The following is a 22,820-nucleotide window of genomic DNA, read 5'->3' as shown; positions in this document are numbered from 1 at the left end:
AGTTCTTTAAATGACAAATGAGCTTATAAAACTTATCTCATACTCACCGTAACAAAAAAGTCTGCTTCATTGAGTGGAAATATAGTGTATCTGTAATGATTCCTTCATTCGTGTGTGAAACAATACATTTGTTCCCTTTTCACTTTACTAATCTATCCAAAATGGTTGTAAAATTAATTTTCTAATCTTTCATGCATTTCAACTTCATTAAATGACTTGAACTGCAAGTATTAACTAAAAAAAAGACGATTCTGTTTCACGTCGAGACGTCTCCTCTTCTCTCCAACTTGGGTTACTCTATGATCGCAAGACATTGATCACTTGCTTACTTGTACGATTTTTGATCACGTGGCCCGTTCTCTCGACCCATCGGCGCCGCTGACACAGTTAAAAGAATCTTCGTACACATTTCAATGAACACAGTCTGAGATTAAAACCACTCTTTTCTTCGCTTCAAAGAGCTCATGTTGGGTTGTTTGAGTTCTTAATTTAATTCACCAGGCGCACATGTATTTAAAACTAATTATATATTATAATTAAATATGAGAATCAATGAAAAATACAACACGTAAAGATGTGTCCAATTCAAATGTAGTAGATCGTATCGGGTCTTTGGAGAAGAGATGTAAAGGAAATGCAAAGATCATATGACACGGATGGAACTCAAAATCAGCTCAAGTCTTCGTTTATAAGCTCCAAGGCTGCGAGACAATATTTGTCAGCATCACAAGTAGACTGAGCTTTCGATAGCATTCGAGGAAATTAAATGCTCATTATCAGTTTCGAGGCATATCAATGCTTTAGTTCGTTTACTCTGTTATCGACAAATTTTCATGTGGATTATCTTTTTTTTTTGAATAGAAATTATTCATATACTGCTAGTAGCCGACACTTCATTACAGTCAGAGCTGCAATAAGACATTTTAATAAAACTATTCTTAAAATTACAGTTTGTGTTGTATTTACTAATACAACCTTAACAGTCATTGTGAAAAGATATAGATATACCGAGTAACTGGGTCAGAAATATAATAAAGAATGACGTTTATAACAATACTCGTATTGGTAAGCTTTTCAAGGTCATAATTGAGTAGGATAAAAATTTTTTATAAATAGTTTTTCAATGGTTTCTGATAGTTACAGCTGTAGAATAATTATTAACCATTTTAAAAAAAAGTCTTTAGTGTTTTGTGTTATTAGATTGATCAACTATCAAAATAATACTTTAAATTTAAAGAAGGGAAGGGGTTGAACATTCCAGAAGAGAATTTGAATTTTAAGCAGTTTAAGAATGTCATTAAATCAAACTTGTGTTCATACAATATTTTATTTTAACTTTGTCAAATAATTGGTAACTAAATTTTACTATTAAAAAAAAAATCGTTTGAACAACACTAAGAAGAGGTATAATTATTCTATCATGGCCGAAAAAAATTCGAACCCACCATTAAAACTGCCACCATCTATTGGGTTGGAGAAGAAACATTTTTCGTAATACTTGAAAGATTATCTAGCCTGTCTTCAGCTATTTTAAAATGCATGTATGAAAATATACTATCTGCATTTACTCATTCTTTGAACTAGGCCTTCTTATTTTACAAAAATTAGGAATTTAGAGTATTAAGTTTGATGCCATGCGGAAAAAAATAATAATTGACACTTTGTACATGCCCCACGCTTAACGTAAGACGATATTACTTTACATATATAGAATTATTTGAAAACTATTTAAACATCATACTTTCGCTTGAAACTCTAATAATATCTTGAATTTTTTGACCCCCCTCCATTGCTGCTTATAAAACGAGTATCTTTTTTCCAAAAAGTTATAACTACGAAGCAGTCATTTGTGAAACTGTATCGTAAGGGGTAAAATTTAATTGAAAAGTCAACGGTCAGAATACTATTCCGTGAAAAAATCTTTTTGTTCGAAAATATACTCATAATGTGCATAATCATTAACATATATTAAATAAAGTGGTGTAATTATGTAACAGACTATTTAAACAGCTGATGTTAAAAAAATGCTGTGATATTATAAGTTTTCATTTGTAATACTTAATCTCAGAAGGTTTGAGTTTCCGAAAAACTTTTTCACAATAAGTGTACCGAATCAAAGAAATAACGTTTTTTATATCGGAACAGAAATTAAATTTTAACTTTTACAGTGATAACTTTCAGAAGTTGAATGACACGAACTTTTTGCGTTACGAATGCGAATGCGAGGCGCATGCGTATACGTGGATATAATTATAAGGTGCGAATAGACACAGCGTTTTTTAAATTAAATCAATAATAAAGATCGGTAACTGATTTAGAATATTCAAAAAATTCGCAATTCACAACACTTTACAATAAAAAATCTAAAAAATACGAACAGTCAAAATCCGAATTTTTCAAACGGATCATATACAACGTAGAATTCCATATATCACTCATATTTATCAGTACTATATTATTTTACAGTAAGTAACTATTGTCCTGGCCACGATTAAATATAAAATACCATAGAATAACTTTTGATTTGATGTTATTTAGATGTAATGGAACTGCTAAAAGTATGGAATATACATCTGCTGTGGATTTACTATCTGACCACAATAAAAGCCTTGCCAAAGCCAATGTGCAGGTAGACGTTTTCATAGGCGATGGTGATACTTCAAGTATCTCTCACAGGTTCGAGCAAACACAAATCATGATGTAACCAAATGGTAAGACAAGAACCGTGCAGTAAAAAGTTTAAACAGCTTTCTTTTCCAGATGAAGCCAAAGTATAGTTTGATAATAGTGTCATAGAATATTTAAACAAAAGCTTTAGATACGCTTTGTCTCAAAATAGAAATAACGATAGGGCCACTGCTTGTGTAATAAGAAATGTTGTGAGCCATGCATTTTAATCTCATGATTCGTGCAGTGGAATCTGGTGTTTATGCCGAGAAAGTCCTGAAAGTTACAAAAATCATCGGCTGCCTGATGGTAAAAATTTAGTTGGTAGGTAACAATCTTAGAAAATACTTGGAGGCGATATTTGAGCAGTTCGCAGCAAGTGCAATAAGTTTAACATCGGGAGGTTTTTGGCAAGCCAATAAATGTTTCAACCACATTGTAACCAGTAAATCACCGAAGAACCGATTTTATGGAGGGACAAATAGTCATCACTATAGAGTTTGTGCTGCTGCTGCCTAAACAAACCTAGGATCCCAGCACTTGACAAAATCTTTTGACAAACTGGTTTTGTTGCAAAGGATGCTGCCGAATAATTTTGAAAAAGGAGAGATTACGTCAGAGTTCGTCGTTCGTTCAACACAAGAAAAAACTATTTCGTTCAAAAAACATAGACTACAATTTTTAAAAAAATAAAAAGCTGAAACGGTTGGGCCAAAATAAGAAATAGGATTTGTCCTATATAATGAATGTTGCCTTTTTGCAGACTTCACAAGTTGTATCTTAACCACAAGTAAAAACTATTGATAAGTTTCCGCATGATTGTACTATAATTTACGTATAGATATTAAAAACACAGGTTTCCACGCTGACGCTGAGACTCTGTAAATTGCAGCAAAATGTGCTGGCACCAGCTTACACAATTTTTGTAAGTATGTATACTCTCTCAATTCAATCCCTCTAAAAGTTCGTGAGGTTACTGGTTTAAGTGTAAAAGGTAGTCAATTATTACTAAAACATAAGCCAATTGCCGTAACAAGCCTGAAAGTGTTGCTTCAAAATTTTGTACAATATTTGCAAGAGTTCCAAAAACCCATTGTGTAAGTTGGACACAATTCTTTCAAATGTGAATTTCCTCGAATATACAAAGATATATGTAAATTTGATTTACTCGAGGATTTAATTTAAGAACTCTGCAATACTGTTTACGGCTTTGTAGATACACTTTAAATATCTGAACAACTTCCTGCTGTTTCAAAGCAAGAAACGTCATCAAAACAATCAGCTTTGGCTCAAAAATATGTAGTAGATTATTCAGATGAAGACACTCATGAGGCTTTGAATGATTGCGTTACTTTGGAAAAAATCTGCGAAGCATTGAATCTAAGTAAAGAGCTCATCGCTAGCGCTATTACGATGGGTTCGTTTTTGCATCTTCAGAAAAAAAAGCATCGATATCTTCACATTCATTGGACTTGCAACCATTGCAAACAGTTCTTTCTCCAACCATGACCAAACGACTTGCTGAAAATGAAATGTCTATGTCTGTTCTTGAAGATGCATTTATGCACGGTGGAAAAGCATCGATTCAGACGTTGCTTGGAGAAGATGAAGGATACGGTTAGGTGAAGGTGACAAAAAAAAGAAGATTGCCGAATCGTTATCAAGTTACTTGAAAAAAAGATTGCAAAAAAATAAAATATTTAAACAAAATGTGAAACTTGAATTTTTTTTTTCGTAAACCAATAAAACAATTTTCCTGGGAACACACACACTCGCATATGGCTAATATATATATATATATATATATATATATATATATATATATATATATATGCGTCTGCTCTGTTGTCAAATATTTGAGACATTTACGTATGCAGCAGATAAATAACACGGCAACTAAATGATTTACTACTTTGTATTTATACTGGTGACCCAACAGTTTTAAAATAGTATAAAATAGTACCAATTGTAAATTTTTTAATGGTATATTTCTCAGAATTTTCTTAGTTACTCAAGTAGCTCTTTTTGCCTGTATTCAAAAAGTTCTATTATAACCTGTGTTAAAATTTTAAACTTGCAACTTTATTATCTCAAAGATCAATGTGGTAGGAATATTTTTGTGTAATTTATTCCGAAAAAGAAAAATTTAATCTATAACATACATTTTTTCATGGAAACCGAAGTTAAAAAGTGGCAGGTGATATACTACCTTAAGAGAAAAACGAAAAATGAGGCGTCAAACGAATAATATATGATTTCATTTTTTGTTAATAATAAAAAAACTTAAAAAAATAAAATAAAAGGGCATTAGGGATATTTTAATACGGATAATAGAAAAAGTCAGTTCATTACTGTGCACCCAAACAGTATGTCTTCGAGTGGTTTGATCATCAGTTGTAGCACTCAGACTCTTTGTAAAAGTTTCTGTTTAATATCTCTCAAATCTGTTTCGATGTGTTGTCAATGGAGAAATAATCAGAGCCACAATACCCTTAGACAAGCAAAAAGTAGGTACAGCCCAGGTCTAGTGCACAAAATATCTATCAAGGACAATAACCGCGTGCTTTATCACTTTACCAGGCGACGAATCCACGGCCTTGATCAACCTAAAATGAAGAGATCTGTTTGGCTGATACCAGAGCCAATACCGTTACCAATCTGTATTCAAGGATTCGACGCATCAATACACATCAATACAGGCTGGAGTCATAATGGTACCGTAGTCATGGTCTAACATGTTAGGCGGGAAGTTCGAGAATTAAATTGCTATTAGATAATTTGGATAACATAACTTCTCTCGTTAGTGAATTTCATACTTGGCGCTTGAACAATTAAGCTACGGTTACTGCACCACTTTCTGGGCTTAGTAATGGACTCAAGCAAACTCCTTAGCGTATCAGGTTTAATGAAAGGTTTTTTTCCATTTACCATGTAACCCGCTCCACTAACCTTTTGAAACTTATAGTAGTTTTACCAACGATCTTATCAAGTGTTAGATTCTCTTAGAAATGATGCTCCTAGATGTCCAGAAAAAATCCATTGACCTTAGTTTTTTGATAACCTGGGTACGTATTCTATCAATAAGCTTAAAAAAAGATCTTAATATTTTTGCGATGGATTTAAAACCCACGACTTCTTGAATTTCCCTGGCTTGGAGGCTATTACGCTCACTACTAAGTTATCAAAGTTCCATTTCATAAGAAAAAGCCAAGAGAAAGTTATTACCAGTTTTCTTTTAATTTTGTTATTCTACAATTTCTTCCAGACAGAAAAATGATATTAATTACAGAAGTAAATGCAAATCATACTATTACGAAATAAAGAGTGTGTTTGATTTACTTGCTAAAAATGGGAATGTGTGCGAGAGAGACAGATATCCACGTTCGATGTTGTGTCTCTTTCTACTTGTGCTTCAGCACCGTACATAAGAACAAGCAGTCTATTTTTCTTATATGTCTATGGTCACAACTGCGATTGGCCTGCAGGATCGTTCTTGCGGTCCGAATCAAGAAGCGGCTGCTTGACGGGAGCCGACCCGGCATCCGACACAACCCGACGCTTTCGGCTGTCATCGTGGATGAGACTATGGGGCGTTGTACGACAGTGTTGACATACGTCTTGGGATGGGCACAAGTGTGCCAGGTGTCCTGGTCTCAGGCAATTGAAGCAGAGCTTGGCCTGCGCCATCAGGGCTCGTTCCGCAGGCACGTTCAGCACTAGGAACTGGCTGTAGTGGCCCATGTCATGAGGCGCATGGCATGCGGGGTAGTCCATTTCGGCAGCGTGGGTGGTCAAAGTCCGGTGATGACGACTGCTAGATGTAAGTGGAGCACGCGAGGCCTCCATCGAAGTCAGCGATCGGCCGCACTTCCTGAGAAAGCTGGACAGTGCGGCGAACGTAGCCACATCCCCGGGTGCCGAGGGAGTCGCTTCCAATTTCTCGAGATCGTCTTCCCATGCCCTGCGAGTGGATGGGTCCATGGCGGTTGATGCGAAGGAGACCAGCCACACATCCCAGTACTCGACGGGCTGCTTTAGTGCTTTCAGTTGGTCCAGGTGCTCCTCCAACGTGTTGAGCAGGCCTTGCAGACCCTCGGACTCGTCGCGGAGTGGCTTGAGCACCCTGAGTGCCATGACGTGATCCTGTACGAGAAGGCGGTGATGCTCAAAACGTGACGTGAGGAGGTTCCAGGCCGTTGAGTAATTGGAATCCCAATCTTCCCAGCGCCCCGAAAAAAGTGGAAAATTGATGCTCGACAGGCGAGGGCCAGGGTGCGCTCCAGCGAGTGATGACGAGTCTCCATTTCCTGGGAGGGGTGGTGCCAGCGCGCTCCTGGCATTGTATAGACATGCCTTGGCGCTGAGGTAAATGTTGTTCACCGGATTTATACCAATTCAGGCTAACCAAGTCGGGCTGGTTGGCCTGAAAATCGGCCCAATAGCTGCTGAGCAGCTCCAGTCTGGCCTCGACGAGACCCATGCTCCAAACTTCGATGCCTTGGACAGATTGTGCAAACTGGTCGAGCACCTCGAGAAGAGCTTGCTGCGTGGCAAAACCATCTGACCAGCCTTTGTCCACCCTAAAGACATCATATGTTAGACTCGACACTACTCGTCTCCCGAGCGCAGCCTGATCACACATGATACAGTCAACAGTCTGAGCTAGGTAATTGCGTTAGGGCGTGGTTTTCACGACATAAACTGCACGACAGTTGTCTGAACGGTTTCCTCTCAGCGCGTCACATGAGGACTCACATAAGATCGCATTGCTCGTTACTTGGTGCAGCTTAGTACGATTGCATCACGTGCACTCAGGGCCCGCATTCTCTCCTAACCTCGCAATTTTCTTTGCGTGGCACGACTCTGTCTGACTACATCACGTGCAATAGCGGCCCAATTTTCTCCATGTGTGCTCGGACGCAGAGAATTTTGTCTCACATGCAAACGACTTACTTACATTGCAAATAAGATGACGCAGTTCTGGCTGCCCCAGGTTGACGGTGCCTTGAGGTAACCTGTCCTCAGCTGCACGATCTAACCAACTTAATCTGGCTTGAAGGACCAATGTTGGATTAACTGTTATTTATTGACGGAATAAATGATCGATACAGAACGCTGATGCGTGGCTGCTAAGTTCAGCAGAGTTTACAACGTAAAAGTATAATACACGAGGACAGTGCTGTCGAGTCAAAAAGATACGATGGCTGCTGTGCTGGCCTGACTCGACGTTTTTCTTTTACTCTCCCCTTTTGACCGTTGATGAGCAGCCGTGGCAGCATGCCGGGTCTCCGTACAAGTGGCTGAGGGGGCGAGACGGTAGCAGCCGCGAAATACAAATCAACAGAGTGAGTATTCAGCAATGGTAAGAATCATCACTTTTGGGTAATATTATTATAATTATTATATATAAAACTTCGAATTTCGTGTACTTTACGTTTAAAAGTCCAAACTCATTGATTATAAGGATTTTATAAAAATGTCTAAGACCAATACAAAATATAATGATGGTCTCAAAAAATTTAAATATCATTTAGCTTTTGGCTCTAAATTAACAAATTTTTTATCTTTATTTTATTGTATTATTGGCTATACACTTGATTTATTACTAATGAATTAAACTTTTTTCGTCTCGATAAATAAATCATACATTCTAAAATTCTTCAGCTTAGACCTACTTAGAGTCAAATATCGACAAAATTAAAAAATACTAGCTAATTATACCACGTAAAAGTTATTTTAATAAAACTGAATAAAGTCTTTTTAAAAAAATATTCCTTGTGAATAATTTGGCTTCAGATTTTATGAAACATCAATACTTAAATTCACGCATCGAAGTCTCTCATCTGAAAAATACTTCATCTTCATGGTTCGTATTATTCCTGAGTTTATCAAAAGATGATGAATATCACTTGTTCCTTAAGTTTTCATGTTCCAGAGGTGAGAAAACTACCCTTTTGTAGCCTTTTGAAGTCATTAGGATGGGTTGAAAGCTTTGTTCTTAATTTTTTTGCTTGGAAAACCTTGGATCTTTCTCATTTTGTTTCTACTTGGTGTGGCCCAGCATAGAACGGAGGCAACTGTAACATCAAAATTGTTTCAAAAATCAATATTCTACATGTCCTCATTATTCTGAGTTAATAATTTCATTAAGTCAAAGTTGAAAATGAATACACAATCGATATATGAACTCACGAAACAGTTGAGCTGCCATTACTATGATAAGTACAGTGCAATAATCGTCTATGAGATAAGCAAACAGCATGTTGCCAAAAAGCGAGCCCACACGGCCGACGAACAGCGTAATCGCTGTTGCCATGACCCTTTAGAAAGATCATAAAACGTCAGTTAAGGAACTTCTTTTCCTACGTCAATCTCAATTGTTTACATACCTGAGATTCGTAGGGAACAAATCTACTAAAACGCAAAATATAACACTAATGTTAAGTGAAGTGAACGCCTCAAATACGCACGAGAGTACGAGATTTTGCGTGGATGTCTTCACAAAAAAGAATGCTATAGTTGTGGCACAGGCGATAGTAGCCGTAAATACTGAAAATATTAAAAATTGATTAAATAATTATTTAGTAGTGATTGAAAATGATCGAATCTCTTTAAATAAATTATAGCGACATGACTCTGTAAGAGATAGAAATACAATGAGAATACAAATGTTTCGGGGTTACTGAATCACAATGTACGAAGCATAAGTGTTGTATCTTAACTGTTTACGTACGGAGATAGATGCGATAGCCGAGGCGATTGACCGTCAGTGGAAGTAGAATTGCGAAAGGAATACAAGCAGCGCCTAGCAGTGCCGAGTTCACGTATACACTCGTGTCCATCTGGCTGTCACAGCCAAAGGGGTCACTCAATTGTTCTATCTGAAACAGTTCTTCCTCGATTAAATATTATTTCCTGAAATAATCCAACATGGATTAATTAAACGATTACAGATTGTAAAAATCGACGTACATGAAGTGAGTTATTGCTCGCTGCAAGGCGCTGAGATACGGTGCAGACACTAGCAAATTCTTCAGGAAAGATTTTTTCAAAGGTAGCGAATCGCTGGAACAGTTCCGGGAACCACGTCATGAGGGAGTAGTAAGTCGAGGTCATGCAGAACATTATGGAACTTGTGGTGATGAGTCTCTTGGCGTATGGCTTTTGAATTAATGTTCTTGCCTGTACCTTGGAACTGTTCAATAGCTCCTTGAGCTTTTCTTTTTTTGTCAGCACGACTTTTTTTGTCCTTTCGTTTTCAGTTTCTTCTGTTTGGTTAACCAGATCACTGATTGACGGAATCGTACAACTTGATAATTTTTCCTATTGAATTGACATATTTATTTAATCAAGCACATGGAAGTACAAGAAAAAATAAAAAATGAAAATTTTGTTCTTATCAAAACAGAAGAGCCTACCTTAAACTGGTCTGGAGTTTTACCGGTGTTTTCCACAAACATGCGCATTAGGACCTTTACCATGATCTCACGCTCGCCATTTTCAGCCAGATATTTGGGAGTTTCTGGCAACGTAATCAACCAAATTCCAGCTATTAGGGCTGGCAAGGAACTCATTAAAACAAATATATTCCAGGAACTCATTTGGAAAAAGTCACCTTTGTATTCGAACGTCAATGGTATGATGGCCCAGGCGAAGACTGTAGGCAAGTAAAAAAAACTATTTAAAATAACATTATCAAGTTACCCTCACTTATAACAAACTTTGTTTTTAAAATACATCGAATGATACATGATATTTCTATGATGACTTTGAATAGTATCTGCGTAATAGATGAAACTTTAAAAAAGTTTCGTGAAAAATTTAGAACAATACAAAAGTATTTTTTTTTAAATCTTGATTTATTATTAATCATTTCAAGAAATAGACTTACGAGCAACTACTATGACCCCAATCGCCCAAGATAGTTCCATCCATGACAGTATCCGATGACGATATTTTGTTGGTTGAAATTCACCGAGGTACGTAAAAACAATTGATAGCTGACCAGTTACACTAAAAGATACGTGAAAATTAGAGTTGCAGAGAATTTTGGGAGTTGGCTTTCTTTAGTTCTACTATTTTTTTTTTTTTTTTTTTTTTTTGAGAGAGAGAGAGAGAGAGAGAGAGAGAGAGAGAGAGAAAATGCCTTGATGCACACTGCAGGAACAACGGTAGTTTGTGACTCAGTGGATTTTTTTATTAGATCAGTAATACCCACTAAACCCCTCCCTTGTGCCCAAAAGCTGTAGTTTCACCCTCGAACCGCGTTAGCATTACTTCAGGGTGGAACCACCAGGGAGAACATTGTATCCCACAGCATTAGCGAGCAAGCCTTATTGTAGTCTTATGGGAAAAAAATATTATGTACCCAAACACTACATTTTTCTGAGTAATACAGGTTGGATACCTAATAATCTGATCCAAAAATAAAGTAAAAATGTGAAATGAGACTCTATAGAAAAGATTTACTAATGATCTAGAACGATTTCTTTTTATTGTGGGCATGTATCTGTTCTTAGAAATAAAACGTTTTTTTTTTTTTTGTAAAAAAATGTTAAAAATTATCTTAAAAACATTTGATAATTGAATTTTAAGTTGATAATACTTTAAACAACAAAATCTTTTTCCGACTGGTTTTTTCAGTTTTTACGATTAAGAGTTTTTGTTTTACTTCTTAAAAAATTGTGCTACAAGAAAAAGTTGTATTTTAAAGAGACACATAATTTTGTCTATAAAACTCTATTCCTGTTGAACATAAATCTGTAAAATTGTAATTAAAAAAATAGTTTTCATTAAAATTTGATTATTAGTATTGAAAGTACCTTTAATTTTATATTCTTTGATAAAATCTTACAAACGTGAACTATCAAACCCGTTTAAGAACAAAAATTCATCTATTAAACTTTAGTTGTATCTTTTTATAAATTACTTGAATTTGTTATAAAAACTCAATTAATTTCATTCCATAAAACGCGTAAGTTAAACTTTTTTCTTTTTTCAAAATAGCTACTCTTTCACTCTATTAAAAATTAAATGCCAGTGCAGATCAGAAGCGACAAAAACTAAGGTTTGCATGCAATATTATCCTAGCGCTGAATAAAAAGTCTACATACCCAATACCACTAAGAAACTTGAAAAATACAAGGGCCCAGTAGCTTGGTACGATAGATGCAAGAGCATCAGCGATGAATTGCAAGAACAATGATATCAGCAGCGAGATCTTTCGCCCTTTCAAATCTGCCATGTAGCCCCAGATTCCAGAACCAACGACCATACCTTTGAAAATTAAAAACTGACTGTTACTCTTTTTCTTCATCTTCAAATGAGAGATTGATAGTGCAAAGAACATTTCATGTAATTGCAAGAAACATCTTTTGCAGTACTTTGTTTTCAGTTACTATTTCAATAAAGGCCTCATAAAACATTTTTGTAGGTAGATCTAACAAAAATTGTTTATTTACTAGCAGCAATGCTTCCAATAAATCAGATGTAGTATATACTCTAAGCCATGATAAGTAAGATCAATTATATAGGTAAAAAATTGTGTAAATTATCAAGCAGACCATTTAAATTGTAGTATAAAAATAGTTAACCAGAGCAGGATGAAAGCAGAATTTACAAAAATTTACATTATAACTATATAAGTTTTTTAGATAGGAAAAACAAAACACACGCTGCAAGGAGCATAATTGCTGTCCGTGGCCTTGACGTACAAAATGACCAGAGAATCCCCGACTCTCATCAAAAGCTATAATTGCAGTTCGTCAAAGAATTTACAGATAGGCCTGTAATTATTCTTAGCAACGAGTTTTCTATGCACGAGAGTGAGAGATCATCTTTGATTTACTTGGAAGTTAATTATAACGCTAAAACACGTAACAAAATTGATTTTTAATTTGCACCTATAAGTGTTACCGTGATTTATCTAGTTGTTGGAGCCCATATCGTATATTATTTGCATGAACAAAAGATAATAAGCTGGTATAAAATTCGATTTTACTTTAAGCTTGTATATCATTACATTAGAAATGTAATGCTTAGTTGTCCCACGTTACTTTGTACCACAACCATTTATACATGATATTTTATTTTATAGTTTAAACTTGAACTTATTTGCTTATGACGATTGAAAGCTTGTGTGAAGACAATTTTAAAAATATTCCAGTATTGCAAAAAAATCTGTCTAAAGCAATACGTGGTAACAATAAAAAGTACAAACACAATAACGATGTCATCAATAACAACGTAATGCGTGGATACTGATAATTTATGTACTCAGTGTGTAAAATAATTTCTGGTTTTTGCTTAATGCAATAATCTGAGTCAGCTTTACCGACAAGAAAAAATTGCCATACTCACTTGGAAAATACATGTATACCGTGTAAACTTTTTTTTGTAGAGAAAAACAGTATTTTAGTAAATATCACCATTTTTTCTTATTTAGATGGAACTATGAAAAAATGTACAAATAGCAAATCAACACAGTAATTTTATGCTTGTACGATCGGTATTTTTAAGGAAGGTACCATACAATTGTGATTTACAACAGTTACTGGTCAACGTCACGATCAGTCAATTATGGGATTTTCACTCAAGAGCTTACTTTGGTATAATGAAAATATTTTGAATATGTGTACGCGTTAAATCAAGTTTTTCATTCTCAATGTACAAATTTTAACTATACAAAAACATGTTGGTTACGTAATATACCATTTTTAATCTAATAACGGTATTTAAAAATAAAATTAAAATGCAAGGGTACAAATAATGAGATATTGGATCATAAATGGAGAAAAATAGCTTTTTAACTTTTTTAATTACTTTCCCTACCATTGAAGTTCATAATAGTTTTTTTTTTATTTAGCTGTTGTCATTTGCATTTTAAATATCGTTTAAAATGAATAATTGTCATCACTGTAGATAATACTAATTCCATTTTCTCTATTAACGGAACCAAATGGCTTTTTAGTAGAGATGATAACAATAAAACTTTGCGCAACCAAAATATGTCATTGTAAGTAAACATCATTAACCTTGTTTAGAGTTGATTTCCAATAACACCAAAATAAGAAAGAAAAAATGAATTACAGCGAGAAACACAGTTCATACCGAGCATAGGAGCTGCATTGATGCGTCCTTTGTCGATGGTCGTCATTTGGAAGTCACAAGCCGCAGTTGGTATGACGAAACCGACGCTGGTTATAGAAAACGCACAGTTCAGGTATATGAACGCGGATACAGCCGTTACCTTCAAATTGAACTTGCCGAAGCCTATTGAGGTTTGATTATTGAAAAAAACTTTTTTTGATTTGTTCTTGTAATTTCACGTTTCATAATCACCTGTTTGCTCGACAGCTTTTTGCGCCACAGTTTCCTCAAGATACATTTTGGAAGGCAGACGAGGATATTGTGTTGTTTCTATTATTTCCACTCCAATCGCCTAGAATCGATGGTAGAGAGACGAACTTGCGACCAGTACCCCTGGATATAAGACTCGATAACTATCGTGTCATTTGCATTGACACGCGTACTAAGTGGCACAAACTTGTATTAATAATAAATTTTATTGATCAAAGAAAGCTTCAAAACAGTATGTTAATAATTTTTTGAGATTCTCCTCAATATTCGACGTATGCTTGCATTATGTAATCGCACTCTTATCTTTATATTACTGTGTAATACAATTAATGTCACGACAGACGTAATCAAGGCAGAAACAATGACCGATCCGAGTCATTAATTAATTGTCAAATTTAGTGTACTCACTTGCCTCCGTTCGCTGGGATGTGTGGTTAAAAATTGGGGATTCCAGGCACCGAGCAGCGATCGGTTCGTGCGATACCGATCTCCTGTCATCGGGAGTTGCCGCGTATCATACGGAAGGTGGAAGTTCTTTTGTCGATTCCGGCATTGATAACCCCTTGTACCTCGACAGTATACATCTAGATTGCGTGACCAAGCGTCCCGGATGAGCTTTTCTCCGAGCAAGCTTTTTTTACTGGAATTCAAATTTTTTTTTTTTTTTTTCACAAACTGCGGAGGATACGTTACTAGATAACGATCAGTGGTTTTTTGTATTGCAATGTAACATTGTATATAATTTTCCTGTCGTACTCTTGTAAAATTTTTTTTAACACTTTACGCGTTTCTCATTGCATAGCAATACTAGAAATAAGCTTTATAATGAAGGGAATAATAATATCATGAAGCATAATTAATTAATAAATTTTCTATTAAATGTATTCGAAATTATAATGCAGACAAACATTTTAAATTTTAACTGTTCAAATTAATCCACATATACGATTAAAAAATTTTATCTTGATGTGAACGAACAAACTTGTCAATGCATTAATTTTCTTTTATTTCGGTACTTTTGTTTTATTTGATGCCTTTTTCAATATTTTTCTGGTACGTAATTCATGTAATGACAGCTATGATGATTGTATCTCATCGTACCCGTCTCACGTGTGTGAAACCTTCTTCGATCAATGATTATTATTCATAATTAAATTTAATGTATTTGGTTGAAATCAACAATAAAAATTAATTATACAGCGATTGCAGCTAAATAATAGCCAATTTAGTAAGCCGTACAACATTTTGATGATTTTAATGATATCCAACACATAAATGTATTTTTTCAATAAAACATAAGTCTCATTAACTTTTTTTTCCTCAATGGTTAAAAACTGCATACATCTTCATTAGTTCAAGAAATATTATTTACTTATGAGCGTTGTGATAGCACGATAAGTCAAATTTTTAGTTTAAGCGATTTATTTCTCAAATTAGTACTTGAATCTTTCGCAAGATTTGTTTGAAAATGTAATCGATGATGCCGGAAATCGAACCAACAGTACTTGTACACATAAATTTGCGATCAAGTGAGACGCTGCCAATTTGACTTAGAATATATTTCGTAAAATTTTGGTTTCGTATTGTACCAGTCATGAATTACAATTTTAATAATACACACGCAATTATTCAATGCCACCACGCCAGCGACGAGTGGATTTGTTGTAAATTATTTATCATCCTAATGAATTATAATATTTGTCAAAAATACAAGGCACTATTTTAAGCATAATAAATGCTCTTGAATTGCAGATAAATAATTTTTTCGATAAATTGTACGTATATCTAAGACCACGTGAGTCTCGAAGTATTGTAAAGTTCAACTTTTACTCGGTATACCTGCACAGTGTCAGAGTCCGATCCGCGTTTGTTAAAAATAACCGCTTGGCTGTTTGTGTTGATGATAAAGTTAGAAAAAATTTAACAAGCACTTGGCATCAAGCGAAAAATTTTTTTTTTATTGTTTAACACCAACACACTTACAAACATAATATGCACCCACAAAAAATCTGGTATGTATACACGTAGTAGAGGAGCGATCCTATTTTTAGGAATTTATCGCTTACAAATGGCCAGTTCACAACATCCGATCATTCAGTTTACCTGCGTCCTCTGCTGTGAGATCAGCTCCTGGTCCCTTACTTATTTTTCTTTCTCCTTTCAGTGTACGCCTTACTGGTCGAAGAAAAATGTTTTTGATTGCTATTGTATTTTTAAACTCACTTGGCGAACGACGAAAAACAAAAGCGCGAAACGATGCTTTTGGCAGCTGATCGGTTTCGCCGACCGGCCAACGCACTACTCGCTTGTTAGCTCAGGCGTCAGCTGCTCCTCTCCTTTTTATGCTCCTTCTCTTCCTCAGCCACCGATGCGGCACTCATCTCTGTTTTTTTCTTCGTGCACGTTTTTTTTCTTGCAAAAAGCTGCTTTGCCCCAACAAGCACTACTCGTCTGTATTTTGTTAATTTTTTGTTGCTACGTACAACCTTGTTAATTAATTACTGATCGAGTGAGGGAGAAAGAAAGAGTGCAAGAACCTCATCGCTATTGATTCTCTTCTTTTATTTTGAAATCAAGTTTCAACTTTCGTTTTTAATTGTACTCCAGCGCTGAAAAAGTCTGTGGCATTGACTCTCGTCTGACTTGCTTTTCTGCGAACATGAAAAAGTATCGTATACAACTTCTTGTTTTTTTTTTGTTTTTTAAATCAATGGAATTTTTGAAATGTTTTTTAAATAGAAGAGAAAAAAACCCAATAATTTGGATTCACGAAATCATTTTTATACTTATTTTTTTTTGTATCTTTTATGGAAATTTGGTGTTATTCAAGTTTTAAGTTGAAATGGCTCAACATTTAGTCATGTGGTTTGAAATTTGGTACTTTATGTAATGAAATTTTGGTACGTACCAAGTAAATATAGTTATCGCAATAAATATGTTTAAAAAATACAAAATCTCTGTATTAATTGTATGTTAATGCTCGTCTTTAAAGAAACACAAACTAAGTATAGTTTATAAATAAACGTGTGATTGTATTTTAACACGAGTTTACGTATTTTAAAAATTAACTTAAAAATATGCTTATCTTTACTATTTTAAGAAATCATTAGTGTTGTTTGAATATCACCCTACGTTATTAGTATCATCAGACAATATTTTAAACTATATTTGTATTAAAATTCGTCTAAATTTACTTGTGGGTTGTAACATATCGATAATGTTTTGTGATTGCACAAATTATATGCTGCTATAACATTCAAATTATACAAATCTTGTGTGAGAATTTCATTGCACACAACGTTTGAGCGAATTATTAAGGTGGCTTGAGCGATTTTTATTGGAATGATAATAATCTCAAAAATAAAAATAAAAATAATAATATAATTAAATAACAATTATCTAAATGAGTCATGCCTTATTAATTTGCGATAAACAAATACTAGGGTCAACTGTTTTATTTTTCAGAAAACTGCTAATAAAAACTCACCAATTTAACACGCAGTTTTATACGACTAGAACACCAAAAGTAAATGATAAACCTCTACAAATATAAATTTCATTTCTCTTTTTTTTCATAACTAATCTTTTAGAGTTGTAAAAATTACATGTCAACCACGTAAATTTTCAGAAAATTAAGGGAAAAGTGATTTACATTCTTCTGTGCATGAGCAGATTAAAATGATGAGTTGTTATTATTCGTTTCATTGATATTTTATAATCTTTTAGGCCAATAACACTCTGGAATTCGAATACGTGATTCAGATATTCAATGATATTGACAAAAAACAAAAATAGTTTTCATAATCCATAGACCCTTACAGGGCCCCTCGCTTGGTACGGCACCAGACGCCCAAGCCACCTTAAATCATGTAAATTTATGTATTATAAAATACTTACCACAGTTTGTATTTTTAACACAAAATTTATGTAGAAATTTTATTTATTTTATACGTATTTGAGCTGCCAGATAAAACTTACATAAAATTTTTTATGTTTACTATTTTCAACTTTAATTTTTACAAAAAACACAACATTTACAATGTATTTAAACTTAACTTTTATGGTTATTTCAACGAATTTTCAATATCAATAAATGTAGATAAAAGAATAAAAAAAAGTTTAGGAAAACATTATTGCAATATGAAAAACTTTAGTTCTGGTATTACTGGTTGGAAGCAATATGATTGATGGCATACAACGTGAAAATAATAACAAAACCGTATTTTTACACAATTTTTATTGCACTGAGTGTCAATTGGTGGATGGCAAGTTGTTCGAGGCTTTCTTAATTTAAACGTAAGAACTGTTTGCTTACTCGCTTATAAATATTTAATAGCTATAAATTCAGTCGAATAGGATCTAATCACGACAAAAAAACATTCTCATTTCGATAGTTTAAATAAGTATCAAAACAAAACTATTTGTATTTAAATTTTTATCATCAATTTTTTTTCCAACAAACGATTGGTTATCAGTAACAGTATATTTCACTGTAGTAATACAAATTGAAAATAAAAGGGAAATTAAGTCACTAATTAAAATAGTTTAATTGGACAGAATACATTAAAATCTTATATTAATGAAAATAAACGTTAATGACAGAATCAAAAGTGATTTTAAAATCTTTGCCACAGAGGATAGATGTTACCGTAAATTGTTATCGTCATCAATAATAAATTATGGGCAGTCTGTGAAAACCAAGCTACTGCTGATAAAGTAAAATTTGTTTTGATAAAAAAAATTTTTTTTTCTGGAATACAGTTGAAAAGTCGTCAATGGTTTCACGAACTTTGATACAGGTTTTACTCTACTTTATATTGTTTATTTGATTGGCGTCATACATACATTATTGATAAAAAAAAAAAAAAAAAAAAAATTTAAGTGTTATTGAAGCATTATAGAAGCTGTCAGTAGCTATAACGTTAAGTTATATAATAACGGAAAGTGTCATCAAAACGGTACGTAGAGGGAGAAATATTTGGGTCATACGTATTTAATTGTCTGCATATGAAATTAATCATTCTTAATTAATTTTTTCTGAATAAATTTAAGTAAGTGCACCGTTGACATTACTGGAAACATGCAAATTTCCTTTATAAAATATTTCTTAAAACATCTTATAATGTTTGTTATTCTCACATCTATGAAAACTCACTCAAATAAATAAATTTTTTCAAGTACTTACAATTTTTACTTCTAATGCAAACTTAACAAATAAAGTTTATTTCTCAGCAGCAAATCCCAATTTTATTTAAATTTAAAGTACAACTAGACTCAAAGTTTAAACATATTACAAGGATACGTACAGTTCCTTAATGGGTTTCACTAAAAACTGAAAAAATCTAGCCTAGCTTTTAAAATAAGTCTAGCGGGAGAAATGCCCAGCGAGCTTTTCCGATATCTCCGAAGTGCAGAGCAAGACTACACATTTGTGAATCTGCCGTTGAAATACAATTCTTGTATCTCGTAAATATTAAACCTCCTCTGACGTTTGATTAGTAGTTGATGCAAGTCAGACAATAATCGCAGCTTCGTTATAATCTTAGTAAAATTTTCTTAAAAGAAGATAAGCTTGCGTCACATGTCTAGTGCTGACGCATATAAAAGTTTTTTTTTTTTTCGACACGAATATCCATAAAAGATGACATGTAAAAAGAGTTTCAGATCTTGTTTGATCATGTATAATTAAATGTTTATAGTGCACAATGTATTCAGTCAAGTATACTTTGTATCGAGAAGTAAGGTGATTGGTGATCCGTTGGAGGCAAGGTTCAAGAAATAATAATACCCGGAGTATTTGTATTTCTTAGTTTAATACGGCAACGTTTCGCTGGTTATTTGTATCAGCCTCATCAGGCCCAGGTACGTGAGAGTTTGTGAGTGTTACGTGTCACTTGTCACTGGTCGAACGACAGACTAAGATCTTCAATTGTTTATATTTTTGGAAACAAAAGGGTGTTAACGTAATTTTTTAAAACTCTTTTACATCAAAGAGCATGGAAATTACTTTTGATTGAAAATGAAAATGTAGTCATTGGCTATCAATAATTTAGTTGTTAATAATAACTACAACCTTTTCAGTTTCACAGTTTCTATATTTCTAATTAAAGCTACTATCAAAATTTAAAAAATTATGAAACTAGAACATAAATTAATTATTAATAACATGTAAATAACAAATTTTTCACAAAAAAACTTCATTAACACTTAAAATGTAATTTTTTAACACATAAAGAGTTTTAAAATTATTTTTAAAGCTTTGCAAAACTGTTTCCTGTTTCATTTTTCTTATTTATATTGATAAAAATGTGAAAACTCAGTGTTATGTAATACATATGGACATGAATTATTGGGTTCTGATTTAAAACTAAAGAGAGTGTACAAGTAATTTTTACAAAATACTAGAGAGTCAATGTCAGTTGATTGCACCTTATGATTATCAGTATTATTTTATAATTTTTAGAAATACTTAATCTTGACATCTATTTTTCTAACTAAAAGTTTTTTTTTTTAAATAAACATCATACAACTGAAAGAAAAAATTGTTCACTAAATCGATTGAATAAGTAACTAAAGTAGAAATACTTTCTACAAAAACAGTGGGATATCAATTATTATATATGTGGTTGAGAACAATCGTACGATCAAAATCAAGGTGAAAATAAATTCTCAAACAGAGATTGATTTCCTTTTTGGTTGTTATTCTTTGCAAAATTTCGCTGGGTGGAGGTACCAGTCTGCAGGCTTTAAGAAAAAATAAATAAATAAAAAACAAAACAAGCAAACAAACAAACAAACAACAATAAAACTACTGAAAAAAATACTCCACAATGCCGAATTTTGCACATTCACAAATGTTGAACATTCACAACAGAAATTTTACCTCAAGAAGCAAAACTTATTTAATAAATAAGTCGCTCACTCATCAACGCTACACAAGTTCTAATTGTCATGATTCATTCAACTGGAATGACACAAAAATCATTGATAAAGAATCTCATTATAATAAAAAATTAGTTCTCGAAATAATACATATCAAATGTAATTCTATCACCATGAAATAAAAAAAAACATACATTCACTCGTATAAGGTTTGTTCCACGTTTTAAAAAAATCTAGAATGTTGAAACTACATTGACTTTTATTTATAAATTCATTGCCTACTCTTGAATCGTTATCAAGCATTTTTGTTTTGATTTGTACCTGTATAAGCTGACCATTTCCTTACAACAGCGATGATTAGAAAGCACTGCATTGACGAGTGAACGTCGTTCTTACGAGAAAAGTTTCAATTCATGAGGTAAAATTTCTTTCAAAACACACGAAAAATTTATTTTACCTGTAAAAAGACAATTTGCAAATTAATGAAACTGTACTTTATTATTTTTCGTGCTCAGGTCCATTCAATAACATCGAGACCCATGGAAAAATGCAGACGAAAATTTCACTGTTTCGCTTCAAAAAAATGCCTAGTTGGACATAATGAGGAGGTACAAAATATTGTTAAATGTAAATAATGAGCCAATGATTTATATAGTTTTTTTTAAATTTAACAATGCAGCTTTAAAAGTTTTTGGCGTCAATTTTGAATATTAAGTTCTAATCTTTAATTCATTCTTTACTCTGAATGGTTAATAGTACACGGATAAGGATATTAGTTAATAAACACAGAAATCAATACAAAGTCATTTTAGATAAAATTAAAACTGCGAAACGCACAAAGTAAAACTAGATGTGGCTTGCAATGACATTGACACAAAGATAAACAAATTTTTTTCTACTACACAGCTGAAATATACAAAAGTATACAAGTAGATTAAACTTAATAAGGAAAATACTAACGACAAATAAAACAATCAAAAAATTTAATTAACATGATTAAAAAAAATTATTATTGATCAAGTAAAACAAATACCATTAATTTGACACAAAAAAATGACGCATGAAGACATTAATTATACCAAATTAGAAAATAAATTAAAAAGACATAGAGATAAGTTCTTGCTGAAGACAAAGATACGTGAATGGAAGATGTAACAAATAAGAACATAGAAATAAATGAAGGAAACAAAGATGCAGAAACTGAAATCAACTTACATCGGTAATATAGGGGTGAAAAGCATAACACTTAAGCACTTAGATACGATAGCATACACATAATTATAAAAAAATTAGTTTAACACTTGAACCAGAATGGAAAAATTATAAAAAAATCAAGCGATGTATTTTTTAAGGATTTCAGAACTAAAAACGGTCAAGTCAAACACTGTTACATTTACATTATAGATAAACAATAATTGAGGTAAAAAAACCTAGATTTTGCCATTGTACAGGGAGAAATAATATCTAATAATCGAGCATCAATATAATAATAATAAAAAAGTAAAGTCGAAAAAAAAAATTTAGATTTTTATAAGTTTTGGGAACAAACATTTGTAATTAAAAGTAAGAAAAAAACCTGCATGTAAGGAATATCGCGATTAATAACTTTATGGAAAACAAACATACGAAAAAATTTCAATTGAACACGCAAAAAATTATGAAAATTTTTTTAATTTTTCAGTTAATAAACAAAAGCACATTTTTAAAATGATTATAAGTATTTTTTTTTTTATTTTTAAGTTTTTGGTAATACTCTAATCAAAAATTCAATAAAATAGTCCAACAGTGTACTTTTGACTTTTAACTGGAAAATTTTATTGTTAACAAACTCGAGTACTTATCGTTAAGAAAAGATCGACGCTGCTGTAATTCGATCCGGTACGTATATAGACAGCATTAATTGCCTATGTAAT

At 33.1% G+C, this 22,820-nt stretch overlaps 1 protein-coding gene across 5 annotated transcripts; it reads right to left on the bottom strand.

Moving 5' to 3' along the window:
• Positions 1-8,438: 8,438 nt before the first annotated feature.
• LOC106644595 (synaptic vesicle glycoprotein 2A-like) lies at positions 8,439-16,769 on the bottom strand. Of its 5 annotated transcripts, none has more exons than XM_089595765.1 (12): positions 16,129-16,769; positions 14,434-14,665; positions 14,008-14,197; positions 13,777-13,938; positions 11,781-11,943; positions 10,559-10,680; positions 10,086-10,324; positions 9,636-9,990; positions 9,401-9,544; positions 9,057-9,216; positions 8,860-8,987; positions 8,439-8,744 (listed from the first exon to the last, which is right to left on the bottom strand). In XM_089595765.1, exons 3-12 carry the CDS (start codon positions 14,051-14,053, stop codon positions 8,641-8,643), a joined length of 1,623 nt encoding a protein of 540 aa, XP_089451891.1. In that variant the 5' UTR covers positions 14,054-14,197; positions 14,434-14,665; positions 16,129-16,769; the 3' UTR covers positions 8,439-8,640. The 5 variants fall into 5 exon arrangements, with proteins under 5 accessions (XP_089451891.1, XP_014215673.2, XP_014215680.2 ...); XM_014360187.2 differs by having other exon boundaries at positions 9,401-9,563; positions 9,640-9,990; XM_014360194.2 differs by having other exon boundaries at positions 9,401-9,548; positions 9,640-9,990.
• Positions 16,770-22,820: the final 6,051 nt, after the last annotated feature.

Source organism: Copidosoma floridanum, unplaced genomic scaffold (assembly GCF_036245765.1).
Source record: "Copidosoma floridanum isolate Cflo_tuat_1 unplaced genomic scaffold, Cflo_Japanese_pri ptg000004l, whole genome shotgun sequence".
NCBI lineage: Eukaryota > Metazoa > Arthropoda > Insecta > Hymenoptera > Encyrtidae > Copidosoma > Copidosoma floridanum.
Note: the sequence above shows the minus strand (reverse complement) of the source record. Positions and strands in the feature narration are given on the sequence as shown.